Here is an 18930-nt window from a genome sequence, read left to right as displayed (position 1 = left end):
CGAGCTGTATTTCTGACTTGTGTTTGCAGTCTGAGGGAGCCCAAGGCCTGGATAACAAAGGCAGCGAGAAGAAGGGGAAATGGTAGGATCTTTATACTCAAGAAATGGCCCCTGTGAAGTAAGCTCAGTACTCCCTGTAAACTGCGCGCCAATGTGCGAACACGCCTTCTTACCCGCGCCCCATATAATATACTGCCTCTTGCGCCATATATGTACATGCTTCCACGGACCTTCTTTGAAGAATATTGTGATTGTTCCATTCCTTTGTTTTTCTCATGCGTGATGCTCGTAGTACAATACTTGGTTGGAGGACGTTTTCGAGTGATAGTTGGTGATTCTAAAAGGGGCCAATGATCATAACCTCGGCAATCTCATGAAAGTACCGATTGGGCGGTTCCAAGGCACTCTCGGTAGACCTAATATTTGGAGTCACCCAACTGGGCGCAATCAATTGCGGCTGCATTTCAACGATCCTATATGTATCATATCAGGCCGCTTTTAGTCTAGCCTTATGATCATCACACCCGGTTTGGGGCCTGTTCCAAGTCAGTAGGGCAACAAAATACAGGGTAGTCTGGAGTATTTGCAAATACCTTTGGAGGATAGCTACATGTACCGTACATGCCTGAAGTCTTATCCGTACTCAGCTGATAATTGTCAAGACTCATGATCATATGACACATATGAAAACAACACCAACTGTTGTTATCTGAGGTATGTAGTTGGTGATTGGCAGGTACATGATATTATTATGACCATAATAATTCCCGGGTGGTACACGGTACGTACTGCGCAAAGGAGGCGCGCGGTGTTACTATTGAAGCACTGCTGACACAGCAAGATCGAGGATCCGACCGTGGGGCACGCATGCAGGCCCCAGTTACCCGGGCGGAAAAATTCTTTGCATCCACAAAATCAGACTACACCTTCCCCGCAACTCATTAACATCACGATGCCTCCTCGACCACGGCACAATCCGCTCCCTTCCTCTCTCTCCTTATCCTCTCGCCCCGCTTCCCAACCTCAAAAATGTCTCCTTGCGCACACCCGTTGCTTCTCGGCAACGCCCTCGGCTGCTGCACGTAAGGGAGAACCGCGCCCTATAGGGCCAGCGCAACGAACGGAATTCTTCAATTGGATCAATGGGCCTGGCGCTGTCTTCAAGCAGGCGGGCGAGGAGGGCCCGAAATACCTCAGCTCTTATGATAAGCGGACGTGGGAACGGAAGGATAGGACTAGCAACGTGCCGTATCCTATGAACCCGGCGTTCAAGAGTACGCCTGTGTTGAGCAATGAGATGAGGGAGCAGATCTACAGGAGAGTGGAGATTGAGGGGGCAAGTGTTAGGAAGGCTTCTGCGGAGTTTGCGGTCAGTCTGGAGAGGGTTGCGGCAGTCGTGAGATTGAAGGCTGTTGAGAGGAAGTGGCAGAATGAGGTTAGTTGGTTTTATTCATTCCTATCCTTTCCTTTCTGTCATATTGCTATGAGGAGAAAAATCAAATTTTCATGATCAATCTTGAAGACTTTAAAATGGTTAAGCAATTGAACGGCCATCTGAGCAATCCCTCTTACCCCATATTTTATTTGCACCTATCTGCGTTATCATGTTCACAACCGCCAAACTTCTATAACCCCCCCTGTTACTAACCTCCATTTCTATCAGGGCAAACACATCTCCTCATACCTCACCAAGGCGCTCGAACAGATGCTCCCCGTCACCGAGTTCGTCCCCGCCGATCAGGGCCAACGCCAAATCCACGAGAACATCCAAGAGCTGTTCTCCCACCCCTTCGCCGGCCGACAAGCCTTTGTCCCCACCTCTGAATCCCGTGAATACACCCGTGCTGACGCCGGTAAAGAGTTCGGCCTTCCCCCCGCCGACGAGGCAGTTCCACACCCCGAACTAGTCATCGCCAAGCGCGAGAGGTTGGAGAACCTCTCGCTCGATGAGCTGGAACGAAGGCAAGCGGAGCGGGAGAGGCTGGCCCAGGCCCAGCAGGAGGAGAAGGAGGCAAGGGCCGCGAAGAAATTAAAGAACGCGGGAACCTTCGTGGAGCAGGGCAGGTGGAAGTGGAACTTGAAGGAGGCGAGGGCTGGGAGTGTTGGGTTCAGATATGGGTTCCCGCATCCGGATAGGAAGAAGGGCCATGTTAAGATCCCGACACATGTTATATAGGGTGTATACTATAGATAGTTGGTTCGGGCTCTTATTGTACAAAGTCGGCGTTTAGAAGCCTGGTCTAATAATTTGCTTGTTCTTGAATACTTTCCCTTCCTTCCTTGCTTGCTTGTTCATGTGGTATCACTCGGGCCACTAGTAAACTGTTCTTGACTCGGTCGAAGGGAACCTGAAAAGTGTCTATAGTGCAGTAATTCCCGAAAATCTTACCCATGCTTCATCCGATATCATCCCATGCCTCTGTCCGCCCCCCCGTTACACCCACCGCACAGGAACGCCATGAGAAAGAGAACTACCGCTGGTCCACTCACTCACTTAGTTGGTATTAACTTCAGGGCTAGGGTCGTTTTTTGGTAGATGAAGGGATAACTTGTCTAAGCTTCTATCAGCTACATAGCCTCCTCTACACTCTTATGTAGTCTGAAGTCTACAGGACTAAGCTTCTTAAAGGCCCGAAGAGGCGCTCACACTGTGATCGGGACGGATAGGCTACGTATCGCATGTAGGTACCATTATTCCGCGGCCGATCCAGGCGCTCACTGTGGGGGAACGACGGCCGCGGGGAGAGGAAGCTCTATGTACGCCGATTGACAGCTTCTGTAACTAGTGCTTGGGTCAAGGGCTGAACATAAACTGCTTGTTGTGTACAAGACCAAAAATAATGCGTGAGATCGGGGTTCGGGAAGAGGCCCCTTTCTGTGTAGACACTGTTTCGGGCGAAACCTCTCGCTATATGGCGTTTCTACAGCGGAATGGTCTTGCGCTGAAGCGGTACGTAGGATGATAATGTCGCCTCTAGCCTCGCCTATCTCACAAATGTGTCTACATGGGATAAACAGGCGCGAAGAGCCGCTTAGGATATGCCTCGGAACCCGCCCTCAGAGATCTTGGTCAGGAAGGAGGGGAATAAAGTATTTGGGGAATGAAATTAGTCGGTACCTGCAAAGGCTCTCCAAACGTGATCACTATGGTTGACCGTTGGTAGTCTAACGGGAAAGGAAGAAGATTTTTCAACCACTCAGGTTTTAAATCTGCCGAGTGATGTATTGTGATGGGGGGCTTCACCGAACCCTAACCCTTATTATGCTTGTGCGCGATACTCTACATCGTATGTTCCATCTGGCGGAATATACATGGTATTACACTCTGTCCTTAAGTGGGATATATAAAGCATGAGTCTGTGGGCCTTTCTACTCCATCATTTCTCTCTTCATTCTACACGCCTTACGCTACATGTACCCAGCACAAGCAAGAAATGGTAGATCACTTTATATTTGCAGGTGGATGTATCGCGACACTAGGTTCATCTCATGTTTTGGTATCCACGAGTGATAGGACCCCCAAATCCAAAGAATGTGGTGGGTAAGTATTCCATGAGATTTAGTTGGGTTTGGCGGGACACCAGAGCGAGTGATAATGAATGATCTGCTATATGAACTTAAGATGACTGATGTCCGCAATGAATTATAGAATGCTGGATAACTTCTTTTTTACACCCGGTTCGAGATCTATATTATCATTCTATCCCGAGTGCAAGTGGAACTATGGATATCATCAGCACCAGCTAATTCTACGCCCCAACATCCGTAGATAGAACTGCTAAATCGATCCCCTGTACAAGTCTCTCTTCATACCTGAACTATAATACAAGTACCTTCCCTCTATGCCTCCACATCCTTCTTAAGTCCCCTCTGCCTCTCAATCTCCTCAATCATGAGCTGTGCCGCCGTCTTCTCCTTCGGCTTCAGCTGCTGCTGCGCGGCCTCCTGATCCCGCATCATGGCCTCGTACTCCTCTTTATCGATACCCTCGATGTCATGCCCCTCGCTCAGGGCTAGCATCTCGGCCTCCTCCGGGTCAAGTGCGCTCTTCTGCGGCATCGCAAGAGGTGGCAGTCCTAGTGCTTCCCGCTCCTCCGCAAGCTGCTTCTGGTACCGTGGGGAGTTCATGACGCGCCATCGCAGACGCCACCCGGTGGGGCCGAGAGACTTGATGCGCGCTGCCTTGGTGCCGGTAAGGTATGCGTCGAGGCCGCCAGCTTTATCAATGGTGCCTAGAAAGCCGCTATCAAGTCAATGGCCAGTCACCACACCCCAACCCAGACAGACAACCGGGGCAAGACATACGGAGGACGTTCGCGGTGATATCCATCGAGAAGTACTGGTTGAGGGCCCTTGAAAAGACTGTCCTATGGCGCACATTCGGCAGCCATCTTCGGCGGGTAGTGTAGTTTGACTCGGGGACGTTGTTTCCGAACTGGATGTGCTTTCCGCCGTAGAGACCGAACCACGACTGCTTGAAGGTGTGCTTGATCGGGTATGGGTACTCGGGGACGTTTCGGAGCATGTGCTGCAGGCGGCGCTTCGAGTGCTTCTTCTCCGCTGCAGCCGTGGCCGAGAAGGCGCGTGTGAATGTCTGCAGAAAGGGGCGGAAAGCCCCCGCGCGGTTGAGCGGGTTGAACTGCGTGTTCATTATGTGGTTCGTGACAATTGCGGACTTTACGATTCGCGATTTTTGGTGGGGTTCAGATTCTCGACGTCCACGCCAGCCAATCGTGTGCTAATGCGGTTGCTAGGGAGGGGAAGAGAGAGGATGCTTATGTCATTCCCTGCTGCCTGTCGGCGAACCCTTTTTTTTCCATGGTGTAGCTTGGCAGTGGGTTGTAGGGTATAAATTCTCGGTATGCGCTTCCTCTTCTCTTCTTCTTCTTCTCTCTTTTCCACATCACGGGTCTGTGCTTGTCGTCACCCTCTGGGAGATGGCCTGCAGTTCAACGAGTTCAGGAAGCACCTCCGGACTCCCCTCATGGGGGAGACTGGTATGTGGTGTAGCTCCGCGTTGACAGACCCGAGAACAATCTTTGCCTTCCTGGAAGCCTTGAGGTCCCGCAAGGTGATCTCGGTGGATGGGGAGGTAAAAAGAGGCGGTATATTCCATTGCGCTGCGTAGGACGTCGTCCAATTACGCTCGGGCTAAACCATACCTGCAGACATTCTGCACTCCCTTTCTCCCCCCTTGTTTCCCTTCCCTCCATTTCCCTTGTTTTTGCTTGTTTTCGTCTGCTCCTCGTTGAGGCGCGACGGAGTACAAATTGAAATACGGGAGTTTGGAGGGAATGGGTTCGGGAGTTTTCTTTTTATCTTTTTTCACGTTTTTTTCTTTCTGTTTCTAGCTTTCATCCCATGTTTTTTTGTCCATTTTTTGTAGCGTAGCGTAGCAATAGTAATAATTAATTCAATCGTAAACATACATCCTCACTCGTCGTAAATTCATGTACATCACCAAAAGTTCAAAAAACCAACAACCAAAAAAGCCAAAAAAAAAGTCCCAACTCGCCCCCAACTCGCCCTCACACCTCATCTCTACACCCCTACTCCTACAGCTCTACAAAACTTACCCAAGCCCATGCTTCTCCTCCTTCTTTTTCCTCTTCTTGCGCTTCGTCGACACAGCCAAGAACTCAAGCTTCCACGAGTCAATCGCGTCCAGCAGCCCTAACTCGTCCTCGAGCGGCCCGTACATCATCGCGACCCGCTCAATGCGCTTCATCCCGTCCTTGAGCATGTCGAGCTCGGCTTCGGTGTCTTCTTTGTGGTGTTTTCTGACCGGGGGTTGTTAGTGGGTTGCTCTGGGAAGGGGGGGGAGGGGAGGAAAGGAAAGGAAGGGGGAGAGCTTACAGCATCTCGAGAGCTTTGACTTCGCGTTGGAGACGCTCGATTTCGTGGCTGGCGAGTTCAAGCTCTTCTTCTGCGGCGCTTTGTGTTTGCTGCTAGGTGTTAGCACCTTCCCCACCATCCATCACCGCCAACCACCAATCACAACCACAAGGACCAACAAACCTTCATCTCTTCATTCCTCATCTCCAACTCGACCGTGACCGCCTCCATACTTCTCAACATCTCCTCTCCCACCCCTCCCCCCTCCCCGCCGCCCGCCTCCTCCCTCGCCGCACACCTGGCACACTCCACCTCCTCCCGTCCCCTGGGCCACACCTGCCACTCCACCTCCTCCCTCAGCCGCCGCTCCTGCAGCAGGTCCCGCAGCGAGTCGGTCACCGCCTGTTCGAGCCCCCATACCCGTGCTGTGAGGCCCGCTTCACGCCGGGAGAACCCCTCGCGGTCGGAGATGAGCGACTCTTTGAGTGTGCGCACTTGCGCGAGTGCTTTGGTGGCTTGCGCGGTGGCGGGGCGGTCGTCGCGGTTGAGAAGGTGGAGGAGCTCTTCGTTCTCTGTTGGGCGGGGTTAGTGTGTGGGCTAGGGAGGGAGGGAAGGGGGGGAAGGGGGGAGACCTTTGAGTAGCTCGGCGTTCTCAGCTTCGAGGTCTCGGATCCGCGCTTCGTAGGTGTCTGTTAGGTTGCGTTCGCCAAGGGTGGCACTGGCAACCGTCTCTAGGAGGCGTACGACATCTTCGTAGCCGGTTTGGGGGGCGGTGGGAGTGTCCATGGAGTTTGTGTAGCGGCGAGGACGGCGCGGGGAGGGCGTGCGGTACTACTGTAGGGTGAGTATATATATATATATAGCTAAAATTCCAGCCAATCTCGAGTGGGGTTGCTCTTTCTGGTTTTCCCGAATAGTACGAGTAGAGATACTTACCGGAGGGCTCTCTGGGAGAGGAGGGAGGTCACCGCCGTCAGCCATTGCGGGCATCGGGCATGGGGGGAGTAGATTGGCAGACAGGCAGACAGGCAGGCAGGTTCTGTAGTTGGGCGAGTTTGAATTGGACTGGACTGTCTGGATTGTCTGGAGAACTGCGTTGTATGAGAGGATCCAGAGAGGATCTTGAATGATGATGATGATACTGCCAAGCCAACGATTTGCTGGCTGGATTTCTGCACTGCGATCGAGTGAGGTGAGGTGGTGGGATCTTATCTAATCACGGCCTATCTTATCTCTGCACCCCCACCTCCTCAAACCAGTTAGCCCATCGGTGCAATCTAATCTTATCAGATTTGACTAGCAAAGAGCCTCTTCCTAAACTTTTTTTTCTAGTCCTCTCAAATAAACCCATACCTCCACCACCATCAAAAACCACCAATTGACGCACAATGGCCCCCCCAACCTCAAAAAAAAGACGTCTCCCGCCCCCCAGCGAGGACCACGAGCACTCAGACATCTCGGAAGACGACTTTCAGGTCGGCCTTCTTGACGGCGCACTCTCCGGCAGCGAGAACGAAGAGGAGGACGACAGCGACTACGACAGTTCCGGCGAGGGTAGCAGCGAGGAGTCTGAGGATGAGCCGGACGAAGGCGATGAGGACGAGGAGTCTGACTCGGAAGACGAGGACGAGAAGGAGGTAGACGACGCCGGGACCGCCGCGGCCGGCGAAAAGCTCAGCGACCTGACGCTCGCCGGCGGGGACAAGTTCGCAGCCAACCGCAAGATTGCGATTGACTCTGCAGGGAACGAGCGGTACATCTACCCCGAGATCGACCCCGTGTATGACAGTGACGACACGGACGCGGGCGACGACGGCGCGAACACGATTGGGAATATACCGCTTGACTTCTACGACGAGTATCCGCACGTGGGGTACGACATCAACGGGAAGAAGATCATGCGGCCGGCGAAGGGGGAGGCGTTGGATGCGCTGCTGGAGAGCATCGAGGTGCCGAAAGGCTGGACGGGGATGACGGATAAGGATACGGGGTTGGGCGTGAAGCTGACGGATGAGGAGCTGGAGATGGTGAGGAAGATACAGATGGATGAGAATGCGGCGGGGTATGATCCGTACCAGGTGAGTAGCAGCCGTGGGGTCCCGTCCTTTTTCTGGTGTGTGTCTGGGGTGCTGATGAAGTGCGACTGTGGTAGCCTACGGTGGAGTACTTCACTTCAAAAACAGAGATAATGCCGCTGTCGGCCGCGCCGGAGCCCAAGCGCCGTTTCGTCCCCTCGAAGCATGAGGCGAAGCGCATCATGAAGATTGTCAAGGCCATCCGCGAAGGCCGTATCGTCCCTAATAAGCCGAAAGAGCCCGAGAAGCCCTCGTTCTACGACATCTGGGCCGACGAGCTCCCGCCCCGCCCAGACCACATCATGAACATCCCCGCGCCGAAGCTGCCACCGCCGACCCATGACGAGAGTTACAACCCGCCAAAGGAATATCTACCCACCGAGGCGGAGCGCAAGGCCTGGGAGGAGATGGATCCTGAGGACCGACCAAAGGACTACCTGCCAAGAGCTCATTCAGCGCTCAGATTGGTGCCTGGGTTTAATGGATTTATTAAGGAGCGCTTTGAGAGGTGTTTGGACTTGTACCTTGCTCCTAGGGTCAGGAGAAATAAGCTTAATATCGACCCTGAGAGCTTGCTGCCAAAGCTGCCGAGTCCCCAGGATCTGAGACCATTCCCGACAACAACGGCGACAGTGTACAGAGGGCATGTGGGAAGAGTGAGGACGCTGTCCTGTGATCCTAGTGGAATATGGCTAGCGACTGGTGGTGACGACGGTACAGTCAGAGTGTGGGAGATCTTGACTGGAAGAGAGGTGTGGAAGCTGCAGGTTGGCGAGGACGGAGAGGCCGTGAATGCAGTCAAGTGGAGGCCGGGCAAGGAAGCTGCTGTTCTGGCTGCTGCTACGTATGGCCCTCTCTCCACTTTATATTGGTCCTTTACAGTGTGCTAACTGACCTTGACAGCGGCGACGACGTATTCCTAATCCACCCCCCCATCTTCGACCCCGAGACCGAAACCACCACAAAAGACCTCCTCGCCGCCGGCTGGGGCTACGCCGAAATCGTCAAGAAAGACCCCCTCAAGAAGGAGCCCCCCGCAAAATGGACCAAGCCGTCCCCCACACAACAAGAGTCCGGCGTCGCCGTCATCGTCACCACAAAGCACACCGTCAAACACATCTCCTGGCACCGCCGCGGCGACTACTTCGCCACTGTCTCGCCCGAGGGCCAGAACCGCGCCGTCGCCATCCACCAGCTCTCAAAACACAACTCCCAATCCCCCTTCCGCAAGTCGCGTGGTATCATCCAGCGCGTCGAGTTCCACCCCTTCAGACCACACCTGTTCGTCGCGACGCAGCGCTACATCCGAGTGTACGACCTCGCGAAGCAGGAGCTGCTCAAGACGCTGCAGCCGGGGTCAAGGTGGATATCCAGCTTCGACATCCACCCGGGCGGTGATAACCTGATTGTGGGAGCGTACGACAAGCGGCTGCTGTGGCACGATATGGACCTGTCGACGAAGCCGTACAAGACGATGCGGTACCACCAGAAGGCGATTCGTGGCGTGAAATACCACCAGGGTGGGCTCCCGCTGTTCTGCTCGGCGAGTGACGATGGGCAGATCCAGATCTTCCACGGGAGGGTGTATGGCGACTTGATGGAGAATGCGCTGATTGTGCCGCTGAAGGTGCTGAGGGGGCATAAGGTGGAGAAGAGCTTAGGTGTGCTCGATGTGGAGTGGCATAGCAGGGAGTGTTGGCTGTTTAGTGCGGGGGCGGATGGGACGGCGAGGTTGTGGAATTAGGGGGGGAGGTGTACCTTATTAGTTGTGTGTGTGTGTGTGTGTGTGCGAGACTGTAAAATATCAGCAAAAAAGTAATTTGATTGTTTAAAATATACGTGCTTTCTATCTGATCTTTTGAGTGAGCGTGTGGAGTACTTCGGTCTCGTGTGATCGCACCAAATATTGATTGGGGCACGCATCGGTATTTGGCGTATATCCTAATTAGATCTGGTATTTCGATAAATGATAGTCAATGACATTCGCTGCATAATCCCTTCCAGAGGGCACGCCAAGAGACTTCGACCTCGAGGGGCAGCAAGCAGTGAAAACCTACCAATCTACCATACTATAAGAATATGGTCTAAAAAGGTTTCGCTAAACCCTAATCCTACATCCGGCCCTGACCATGGGGGAGAGAGGCCGGGGACACCTAACCCTGCAATCACAATCTACCACGACGTACATCATGTCCCACTGGCCACCCTCTTGTATCGATATATCGCCCTTGGCACATCCAGCTAGCCATAAACCCCTTCCACTCTCGCCCCCCCCCCCCCCCCCCCCCTCCTGCCACCCGCTAATATTGCTCTTCCCCGCAAGGAGGAGGCACAACCACCTCTTCGTCCTTGGGTTCTCACCAAGGGTTTGAGAAGAGGTTGATACATCTTGTATCTGGGTTTTCTTTCTCGTGATTATGTAGTAGCTCTCTACTTAAGTGATCTCCTAGATAGCTAGCGTGCCCATAATATAGTAGCTAGGTACAGTTGTCTAAGACGTAGCTCAAACCGTGTCCTTACCTTGTCTACCCCGAGTCAATATCTCCAGGTGAGCCGCTCCAATTCCTCCCCCCCCCCAAATCCCCCAATCCTCTCACTACCTTGTAACTCTCTTGCACTGCCCGTAAATTTAGCAGTCTCACGATTGCGAGCTCGTTGGAGGTCTTTTTCGCACAATATAGGTGCGAGTGATCTCTCATGATCCAAGCCTAACTGTCGCATCTCTCCCAAACGTAAGTCACACCCCCAATGTATACAATATCAGGAATGGGGGTAAAACTAATACCGTATAAGTACGGCACTATGAGAATATGCCTTTTTATCTCTGTATTTTAATGAAGTATACAGTACAAAGTATTACCGCAGTTCTACGGCGTTGCCAAAGACAGCGGTAGTAATTTCATCCACATTTCTGTCACTGTATATGTAGAGTCTCATAGAGAGAACCTAAAGAGAGGTCGTTTTTTAATGAATTGAAAATAGCTAAGCTAGTATGATGTATTCATGAATACATTTTTCAAGGTAAGCGCCACAATCTCCCCATCCGTCCATAGCCCTAAGCTTAGCCACCCCCCATGAAAGTTAGAGCTGACCATCATATAGCTCAGTGTTCAGTCCCCGCGCAGATACTGTGGGGGGCAAAGGTGCTACAATATAAAAAAGAACCCATCGTATCTAGCTAGCTGTAGGACGGCTGGGTACGAACCTAAGCTAGCTGTAGCACATGAACGAGCCAAAACCCACATCTAGAACAGCAACTCCTATAGGGGATAAAAGAGCCTGACAGACAGTAATCCAACGGCCATGAGATGGGCCGAAAAAAAGAGGGGCGGACCTGCCATACCGTTGTAGCTCAGCCTTTCTTCCATACGGGTTGCGCCATGCTCCCGATGAAACTAGAAGTAGGCAGAATTCTAGAAAGAGCGTAAACGGACATTATATTTCGCCCGTTTCGTACACCCTGTATCCCCATTGGTGCTGTGACGTAGAAGGCGTACCGCCACGGCTCTCACAAAATTTCAACGTCTGGAATAGTCCATGCAATTAGTCGATATTCTATCAAAGACAATGCAGTTCGGGCCTGAGTAGAACTGTCACTGCAAGCCACGGACATCGCCCAAAAGTCTCCTACTAAGCAGCGCAGCCGCCGCTGTTTCATCATCAGCCATCACTCGCCAAACCTCTGCTACACATGCAGCGCCGAGAGTACGGTATCATGTAGGCACAATGCACATACACCCAACCATGGCCATGAAACAGCATCTTCAATCTAACAATTCTCCGATCAGCCCACCACTTACTGTTCCTTGCCGTTTCACCCGGGGTAGCCAATCGGGTTCCCCGATCCGCAGTTACAAATCAGCCCGTCTGCGCATGCCGCGCAGAAAAAGGCGGGGCTGTGCTCATTGATGAAACTCTCGCGCGGTTAATTCATGATACCGGAAGATGGTCGAAGGACGACGACAGCAAACTTGTATCGTGGCAGCGAGGCGCTGGAGACGAAAGAAATATCAAGCTGACGGGGATTTTCCGGTTTAGGGAACTTGGGTGATTAGCAGTGAATTCAATATACTCATAGAAGAGGTGTTACGAAAGAGCAAGTTCCCGAACTGCGGCTCCAAATGAGAGAAATCATCAGCTTTTGATGGAGAATCAGCCAAGCTGCCAAACCACTGATCCGCATTTGTCTGATTCACAAGGTCCGCATCCGTCCTCTCCCGTACTCTAGAGTAGGGTATCTACCTGTAGTTATGAGCCCCCGCAAAGTTCGGCACCTATACGACGCGATAGACGCGGCAGGTACAAACAGGAGCTTAATTCTCGGACCCCAGGCAGCGCCCCCATTGGCCGGAGAAAAGACCCAGTTGTCTGGTTGGTGGCTCTACGTTGCTGTGCTTCTCGCACATCGAATGATCTAGCTCATCCAAAGTGAAACATGTCTGCATCCAGATGTTCAATGTCGAATGCGCAGTGGAGTGAAATTTTGCCTTGCACACTAAGTGCGCTGTATTGGCGAAATGTGCACACAAGTGCAAGTGTAACTTGACCTGTACACCCCACCATTGGCGGGCTGGTCGGAGTTAATGAAATATGTGCGAATTCTGCTTGGTCGCCGCGCCTTGCAGCTTTGCCTGGCCGGTCTTGGCGGGGTCGTTACTTGGTTGTGATATTCTGGGGTTCTGATGAGTATATCAGAATTTTGTGGTGGGAGGAATTATAAACTCTTGGAATTCCTTCATAAAACCTCCGGACCATCCTTTCAAAGGTTTTTTTTTCGCATTCTATCTCTAGAACTAAAACACCAGTGAATATTAGCATCAACTCCGAGCACTACACGTATATACCAAGTCTTTAGACCTAGACACCATCACCAATCGATCACTCTAAAGGATAAACTCTCACACTTCATCATGGGCTGCGTTCACTGCCATAAGCATACCTCCTCCGAGTACCATCAACGCTCCAGAGCTCGAGGGGACTGTCGCCCGTCAAAGCTACCCCTACCCCGTAAGTCATGAAGCCATTACCAATGCAAACTCTGCACCACAAGTACTAATTAAAAAACCCAGTAATCCACAATACAACTACACTGAACACAAAGCCTACATCCGCATCAGTATGGAGCCTAGGCCTCTGGTCTCAAAAAGATAGCTCAATTGCGGCGATGGTGCAAAGCCTAGGTGTATTTGAGTTCAATACGCCAGTGGGTAGGGTTGTGACGAAAAGAGTGATGAAGTTGGATAGTGTGACGGGGACGGCGATAAGCGGGGTAGAGATCTCGGAGGAGTACGCTTCGACGCGGGCTTAGGTAGTTCGGTGAGAGTAGTGCATTTTATTTAGACATTCTTTTAGGACGGTAAAGTTCTTTTGTTTCATAGGGGGATATTAGCTCTTTTTAATGTTTGTAGTGTTCAATGGGGTTGTAAATATAAAGGTTAAATTTCAAACAACGTTAAATGAAATGCGGCCTCTGGCCGACAGTTTCTGGCGGTGATTTCATATAGTTTTTTTAGTAGCGACTCAAGCTCCAAAGAGACCGTAGTAGTACTTATTATAGCTAGGCTCCCTAAGCATCGTCCTACCAGATAGCGACAGCTCGTGGAAAGTTAAATCGTTAAAATCGCAAGGGTACCACTTCTTAGTCTATTTGTTAATACTAGTGACGTTGTTCAAATTAAGTGCTTTAGTGGAGTGGTTTATAAAAATTTAAAGCGTAGGATTAGGTGATAATATGTCTTAGGACTGATCAATATGATGAATCGACCAACAAGACCTCGTCGCTGGTTGCACCCTCCAAACCCCGCCCCCACCAGGGATCCAAGAGAGAAGGATAACAGTTATCTGAGGCGGCCATGCTGAAGTCTTGAAGTGGGGAGTTATCAGTTCCTAATTCGTAGAGCGGGAATCCTCATCCGAAGAACAAGCTAGCAGGATCCGGAGGGGGCTTCGATCCCTTAATCGATACGCCCCGGGCCCCTCAATCAAGTACCTGGTATACCTTTATAGGAAGCTTTCAGTGTAGCATGTTAGTTCTCGGCGAAAATTGGGGGTGTAGTGCATAGAAACCTATTAATTCCTCAGACCATAAATCACACGCGCAAATGTTTCAAAAGTTCTCCCGGGGAGCGCTGATAGCCCCTTCTGCTCATGTCGTTTTTGGCATAATCTGTCTAAATTATTACATATTGACTATATAGAAAGTAGGAAATCTAACTAAATATGAGAAGCGGAATTATGTTAGAAAATAACCCAGACTTAGAGTCCCAAGGTCCCGGGAAATGTGAAACAACTACATCTGTCGATGGAGTAAAGACAAATATACCCTCTGGCTCAACGAGTGGACATGGGATCACAGTAAAGACCTCTCAATTGATTGGTCCCAATATTTCTCAGCTGGGAGAGGAGTCCTATACTTACATCAGAAGCCAGTATTTTCCTTACGGAACGAGGAATTATCATTTAGTCATATATTCAGGTACAAACGAGGCCAATTAGTATAAAAACTTCTTTGAGTGGACCAGGCTCTTGGCCAGAAGGGTCCCTTCTAATTTTTCAAGTCTCTTAGCAGGACAAAAAGCCTTTCATAATCATAGATTATCACTCGGTCGGGCTCTGTAAAAAAAAAAATACGAACTAGGCTTTTCGTTCACAATAACGCCTAAATAGACTCAAATATTCTATTTGGTCAGAATAACCTAAGTCTTCAGTATTATAGTTAGTCTTAATAAGGATATCCGAAAACTCGAGTTCAGCTCATCTCACTAGTGATTAAATATCAGTTTTATCTCTCGACGTACCGCTACGGCATATATAACTGCTGAAAATGGAGGAGATTCAGGGTTAATTTGTTGAGATTTTGGGCTGTAGGACCAAATTTCTTGGGATTCATATCGATTCGCTCAGTCTAGTTGTCGATCTTCCCGAATTTTGGTTGAAATTGAAATTAAAACCCACTTCCAAACTACGCTTAATTCGAATATACCATGGGTACTCTCGAACGGTATTATGTCCCCCATGATAACTACCAACCTAGGTTAATAACGTCTGCAGCGAATGAAGTCTGCTTCGGGGGTGGAAGGAGCCTGTCATCGCCAAGACATCATTTAAAGTAGCCCTTTCGGAAAGGTCTACTGCTACATTCGAGGCACCGTAGCAGGCAAGAAACCCGATCAAACGCTTCCCACCGAAAGAAAACTTGACATTACTAGATGCAGATTTCTCAGCGACGTTTATATTCCAGATATTACTTCACTCAAAAGGAATGTATGCCATCTGGCATAATTGCCCCAGGTCCACTTCCTAGCATATGCAGCACCAGTGCCAGGGGTTTAAAAACTGTCTTTCTGGATCCATGAAGCTCGCATATACTCCGCATAGTACCCGGTCACCCGGTACTCGATACACATAACTTATGACATGAGTTGGGTCTCATGGTCAGCACCAATAACAATAGAAGCTGGCTCTATGGAGTTCGCGGTGGCTATGAAGGAGCAATCTGACAGTGCCATGATAACAGCCATGCATCTGCTCTGGGGAGCTGGATAATTCCTGATAGGAGGTAGGGTATAATTTGTAGGCGCTATAATTTGCCTCTCATTAGCTGTTTCCAATTCCATAGATTCAGTGGTCTATGCTCCATACCTCTAAAGGTAACCCCGTAGGTACCCCTATTCTCATTGATGCTATGATCCGTGAAGTTTATAGGGAAGGTAACCTATAATATTATAAGATGGAGATTTGTGAGAAATATTGTCATTTGGTAATACTCTGCTCAACTCAAAATGAAGGTTGCGCGGAAGTATGTATTATTGTGAGGATTTGTACTCGGTTTACCAAATTTGCCCTCACGAATACGTGTGCCGAAGCTCCCTGGGATTTTCGAGGACTTTGACGAAACCCATCTGCTCGTATCAAGATGAGATAGATGCCTTTGCGGTAATCCTATTGCCTCTCGAGCTCCCCGGGCCTCCCGGCGGGCCACGCTCACACCTTTCAATCAATCCAGAATTAATTGGTGTCTAATTAAGCACCAGAATTCGACTCCAGGTACGACTTTAACACTAATCAGAAACCCCGCGGGTGACTTTGATTGATTTTCCTATATCGAACCAGGGAAGAAACTCTCCATGTTCATGGTTCACCTGTATACTAGTGCGTCAGATCCTCTGAAATAATACCAACCAGCAGCCACTCACAAGTCCAGCACATTGCAATCTCATCTTCCAAGTCTCACTCATCGAATACCAGTTGTGTGTAGCTCGCCTACTTTGTTCGTTATAGTGCTTTTTAAACTTAAATAGACCGTTTCGATGCTGGATAAGTATATTTTCACTCTTGCGCTCTTATTAACGCGTCACTTAGAGCATCATTGTTCTTATGTAGTTCGATCGTTGTAAGAGGGCATCCGGAAGTACTGCAGGGAATAAGGTGCGGGCATGTGGAGGCATGAGAGAGTAAAGGTATATGTATGCCAGCTGATGTGGCAGAGACGTGGCTTTGGAAATAGCGCTAATGAGAGGCTAGAAGATTATATAGAGGAGGCTCTCCCCGAGTGTCTATGATAAATCCTCATTATATGCATCATCATTATCAATGCCGCTGATAACAGTTATACATGTTACCCGAATACCGGTATACCCCTACTCACATAACCTAGTCTCTAGAAAGCGTCAAATTGTCTCTAACAACATTTACAATAGGCTCCCAAATAGATTTGGAAAGTTGAAATCCAGCGCAGCCAGCTCTGTAGCGGCCCCTCTCAACCAGCGACTTGACCTCCTTGGAACCAGTTTCGTTGATTCCAGTAATACCTGGCCTAGCCAGCTACTCAAAAATATTCATGAAACGGGGTCTTCTGCGTCGTTCTTAATCTTTGCTGTAAGCCCATGCATTAACTCCCCGAAGGTTCATCATTACATACATACAGTTACTCTATTACATGTAGTGATGTCCCCTTGAATATCACTGCCGGAACGGAGTCCCCGAAATTACCTCATTGCGTGAAATTTGGGACTCTTTCCCCAGGGCGGAAGGTTCCGGCTGATCTTTTTTAGTCGAGTGACACGATGTGCATGCGAATAAAAGATTCCTCACTTGCGTTACAGTCGTTCGCCGATATAACGAATGCCAAAAAAGCAACAAATTTGCTATAACGAACGGGTTTTGGTGATCCGAATCTAAATTTCACATAGAAACTTGCCTGCTATACCGAATAATCTGCTGTATCGAACGGAATTAAAACTTTGGAATATGCACGTTCGTTATATCGGCGGCCGGACGACTGTACTTGCAAAGTCTTAGCTGACTTCAGAGTACGTACGTTACGCGTCAGTTCCAAGAAAAAATTACCACAATATGAATAAACGGTGCTGTACTTGGTAGCCCAGATTTGCCAAGTAAATAAGGGTGTTTGGTTGTGAGTATGGCTTGGAGGTGGAATATGCACGTGGATGATGCAGGGTCGAAAGGCTTGGAGACTTAAAGACCTTGTTAACATGAATATTTAGTGCCTGAGGCCCTAAAACCCCACATTCTAGTTAATGTTTAGCCACTTCTCCATTCAACATGCACCCTGAGTACGAGTACCTACTGAGCTAGACTCAGCTATGGGAACCGAATGTTTTACCTCGTTACTGTCAACCATTCCAAACTATCAACCAAGCGACAAACGCTCCAGGTGTCCGTTACCAATGAGAGAATTCAGATCGCGAAAAAAAAGGAAGGCAGTAAAGAATGAAAAGAAAAAATACACTCGCCGTTGGTGGTTTGGTGGTTACAATAACGCAGCGAGCGGGCCGTCATCCTTTCGTCCGCCAACGCACAACCGTCTTATGTATACAGAATTATCTGAACCGCCAGCAAGCACATTAGATCAGATCAGATCTAAAATATAAGTATCTATATTCGCTACCAAAATAATGAAGAGAAAAAAAAGAAAGAAAAAAACTAACTGCATCGGCGGTTAAATACTGAAGTGGGAGGATACCGACCTCTTTTATCGGGTCGCACATACACGGCCTGGTTGTATTTTTGGACCTTGGTCATAGTTATTTGATTAGTAAATAATCTGCGGTTCGTTTGCTGATAAGTCCTACACATGCTTACTGGTTGTACCGGTAGAGTACTCAAGACGGGTTCTAGGTACCCTAGGTACATAGGATTGTGCCTTTAGATCGGTGTTACCACCTGCCAACGCTTACCCGGCACGACCCATGAAGAATGCCTACCGAATATTCGACCAACCACAGAGATACTTCTAAAAGCACAATTAGGCAAATAGTACCTATACCACTCTATAAAATCATTATCAAATTCACTATACCTCATACCAAGGGCGGCCATCTGTCCTCTACGAACGGTAACTGTACCAGTTATGGCATTACCTGTCGGGATCCCGAGGATACATGCTAAGGGGGCCGGGGGGCGGGGGCATAGTGCCTATATTCAGTGTGTCTACCCATCAATTCAGAACAAGGAGCATATGGAAGATAGGCTGATACGACGGATCAACTAGGTGGTGTGACGAGCGCTCCCGCAGTCGCTAGGAATGTTGATACACACTGCAATTCCTTGGAGGGCTTAATACAGTTATGTACCAGATTTGCGATTCGGTTCGGTGCATGTCAAACGCCAGCCACACCAGACTTCGGAACCAAACCACTGTATCTCTTGCAAAAACAAGGTTTACCGGCGGTATATTTACTTGCTACTTACCACACGGGGGGGGCGTTCCTGATACTATATACCACCACGACGAGAAAGTAGGATGTCGGCAAACAATAACACGAGCGAGCACTATATCCTAAACATCCCATCCTACCAGCAGCTTCCAAATCTACACATGGTCTTAGATTTGCAAATTGCGCCTACACAGTCTATGGGGATATAAATTAGGATCGGGACCGTCCGCGGAAGGTGGTCACTCAGGTGAATACCTGTTTTTCCGCAAAGCACGCAGCTGCACAGTCTGTAGTTGCTGTCCCGAGTGATCCTTGATGCTTGTACCTACTAGCCACAGTCA

General features: G+C 49.7%; 6 protein-coding genes across 6 annotated transcripts; 4 read left to right on the top strand and 2 right to left on the bottom strand.

The window, feature by feature from the left end:
- Positions 1–952: 952 nt before the first annotated feature.
- H6S33_008647 (uncharacterized protein) lies at positions 953–2176 on the top strand (the record flags this gene model as incomplete). The annotated part of the gene is made up of 2 exons (XM_044840121.1): positions 953–1435; positions 1664–2176. The coding sequence occupies 2 exons, from the start codon at positions 953–955 to the stop codon at positions 2174–2176; spliced, it is 996 nt and encodes a 331-aa protein (XP_044687761.1).
- Positions 2177–3840: 1664 nt separating this feature from the next.
- H6S33_008646 (uncharacterized protein) lies at positions 3841–4651 on the bottom strand (the record flags this gene model as incomplete). Its single annotated transcript, XM_044840120.1, has 2 exons — positions 3841–4232; positions 4306–4651. 2 exons carry the CDS (start codon positions 4649–4651, stop codon positions 3841–3843), a joined length of 738 nt encoding a protein of 245 aa, XP_044687760.1.
- A 921-nt stretch (positions 4652–5572) lies between these two features.
- Positions 5573–6816, bottom strand: H6S33_008645 (uncharacterized protein; the record flags this gene model as incomplete). The annotated part of the gene is made up of 5 exons (XM_044840119.1): positions 5573–5780; positions 5857–5945; positions 6019–6407; positions 6468–6666; positions 6772–6816. The coding sequence occupies 5 exons, from the start codon at positions 6814–6816 to the stop codon at positions 5573–5575; spliced, it is 930 nt and encodes a 309-aa protein (XP_044687759.1).
- Positions 6817–7223: 407 nt separating this feature from the next.
- Positions 7224–9654, top strand: H6S33_008644 (uncharacterized protein; the record flags this gene model as incomplete). Its single annotated transcript, XM_044840118.1, has 3 exons — positions 7224–7913; positions 7988–8754; positions 8814–9654. 3 exons carry the CDS (start codon positions 7224–7226, stop codon positions 9652–9654), a joined length of 2298 nt encoding a protein of 765 aa, XP_044687758.1.
- A 3166-nt stretch (positions 9655–12820) lies between these two features.
- On the top strand, positions 12821–13218 carry H6S33_008643 (uncharacterized protein; the record flags this gene model as incomplete). The annotated part of the gene is made up of 2 exons (XM_044840116.1): positions 12821–12917; positions 12980–13218. 2 exons carry the CDS (start codon positions 12821–12823, stop codon positions 13216–13218), a joined length of 336 nt encoding a protein of 111 aa, XP_044687757.1.
- A 3306-nt stretch (positions 13219–16524) lies between these two features.
- On the top strand, positions 16525–17457 carry H6S33_008642 (uncharacterized protein; the record flags this gene model as incomplete). Its single annotated transcript, XM_044840115.1, has 5 exons — positions 16525–16541; positions 16610–16787; positions 16964–16977; positions 17315–17325; positions 17417–17457. The coding sequence occupies 5 exons, from the start codon at positions 16525–16527 to the stop codon at positions 17455–17457; spliced, it is 261 nt and encodes an 86-aa protein (XP_044687756.1).
- Between the last annotated feature and the right edge of the window lie 1473 nt (positions 17458–18930).

The sequence above is a fragment of the Morchella sextelata genome, assembly GCF_020137385.1.
Source record: "Morchella sextelata strain SCLS chromosome Unknown scls_27, whole genome shotgun sequence".
NCBI classification, from domain to species: Eukaryota; Fungi; Ascomycota; class Pezizomycetes; order Pezizales; family Morchellaceae; genus Morchella; species Morchella sextelata.
Note: the sequence above shows the minus strand (reverse complement) of the source record. Positions and strands in the feature narration are given on the sequence as shown.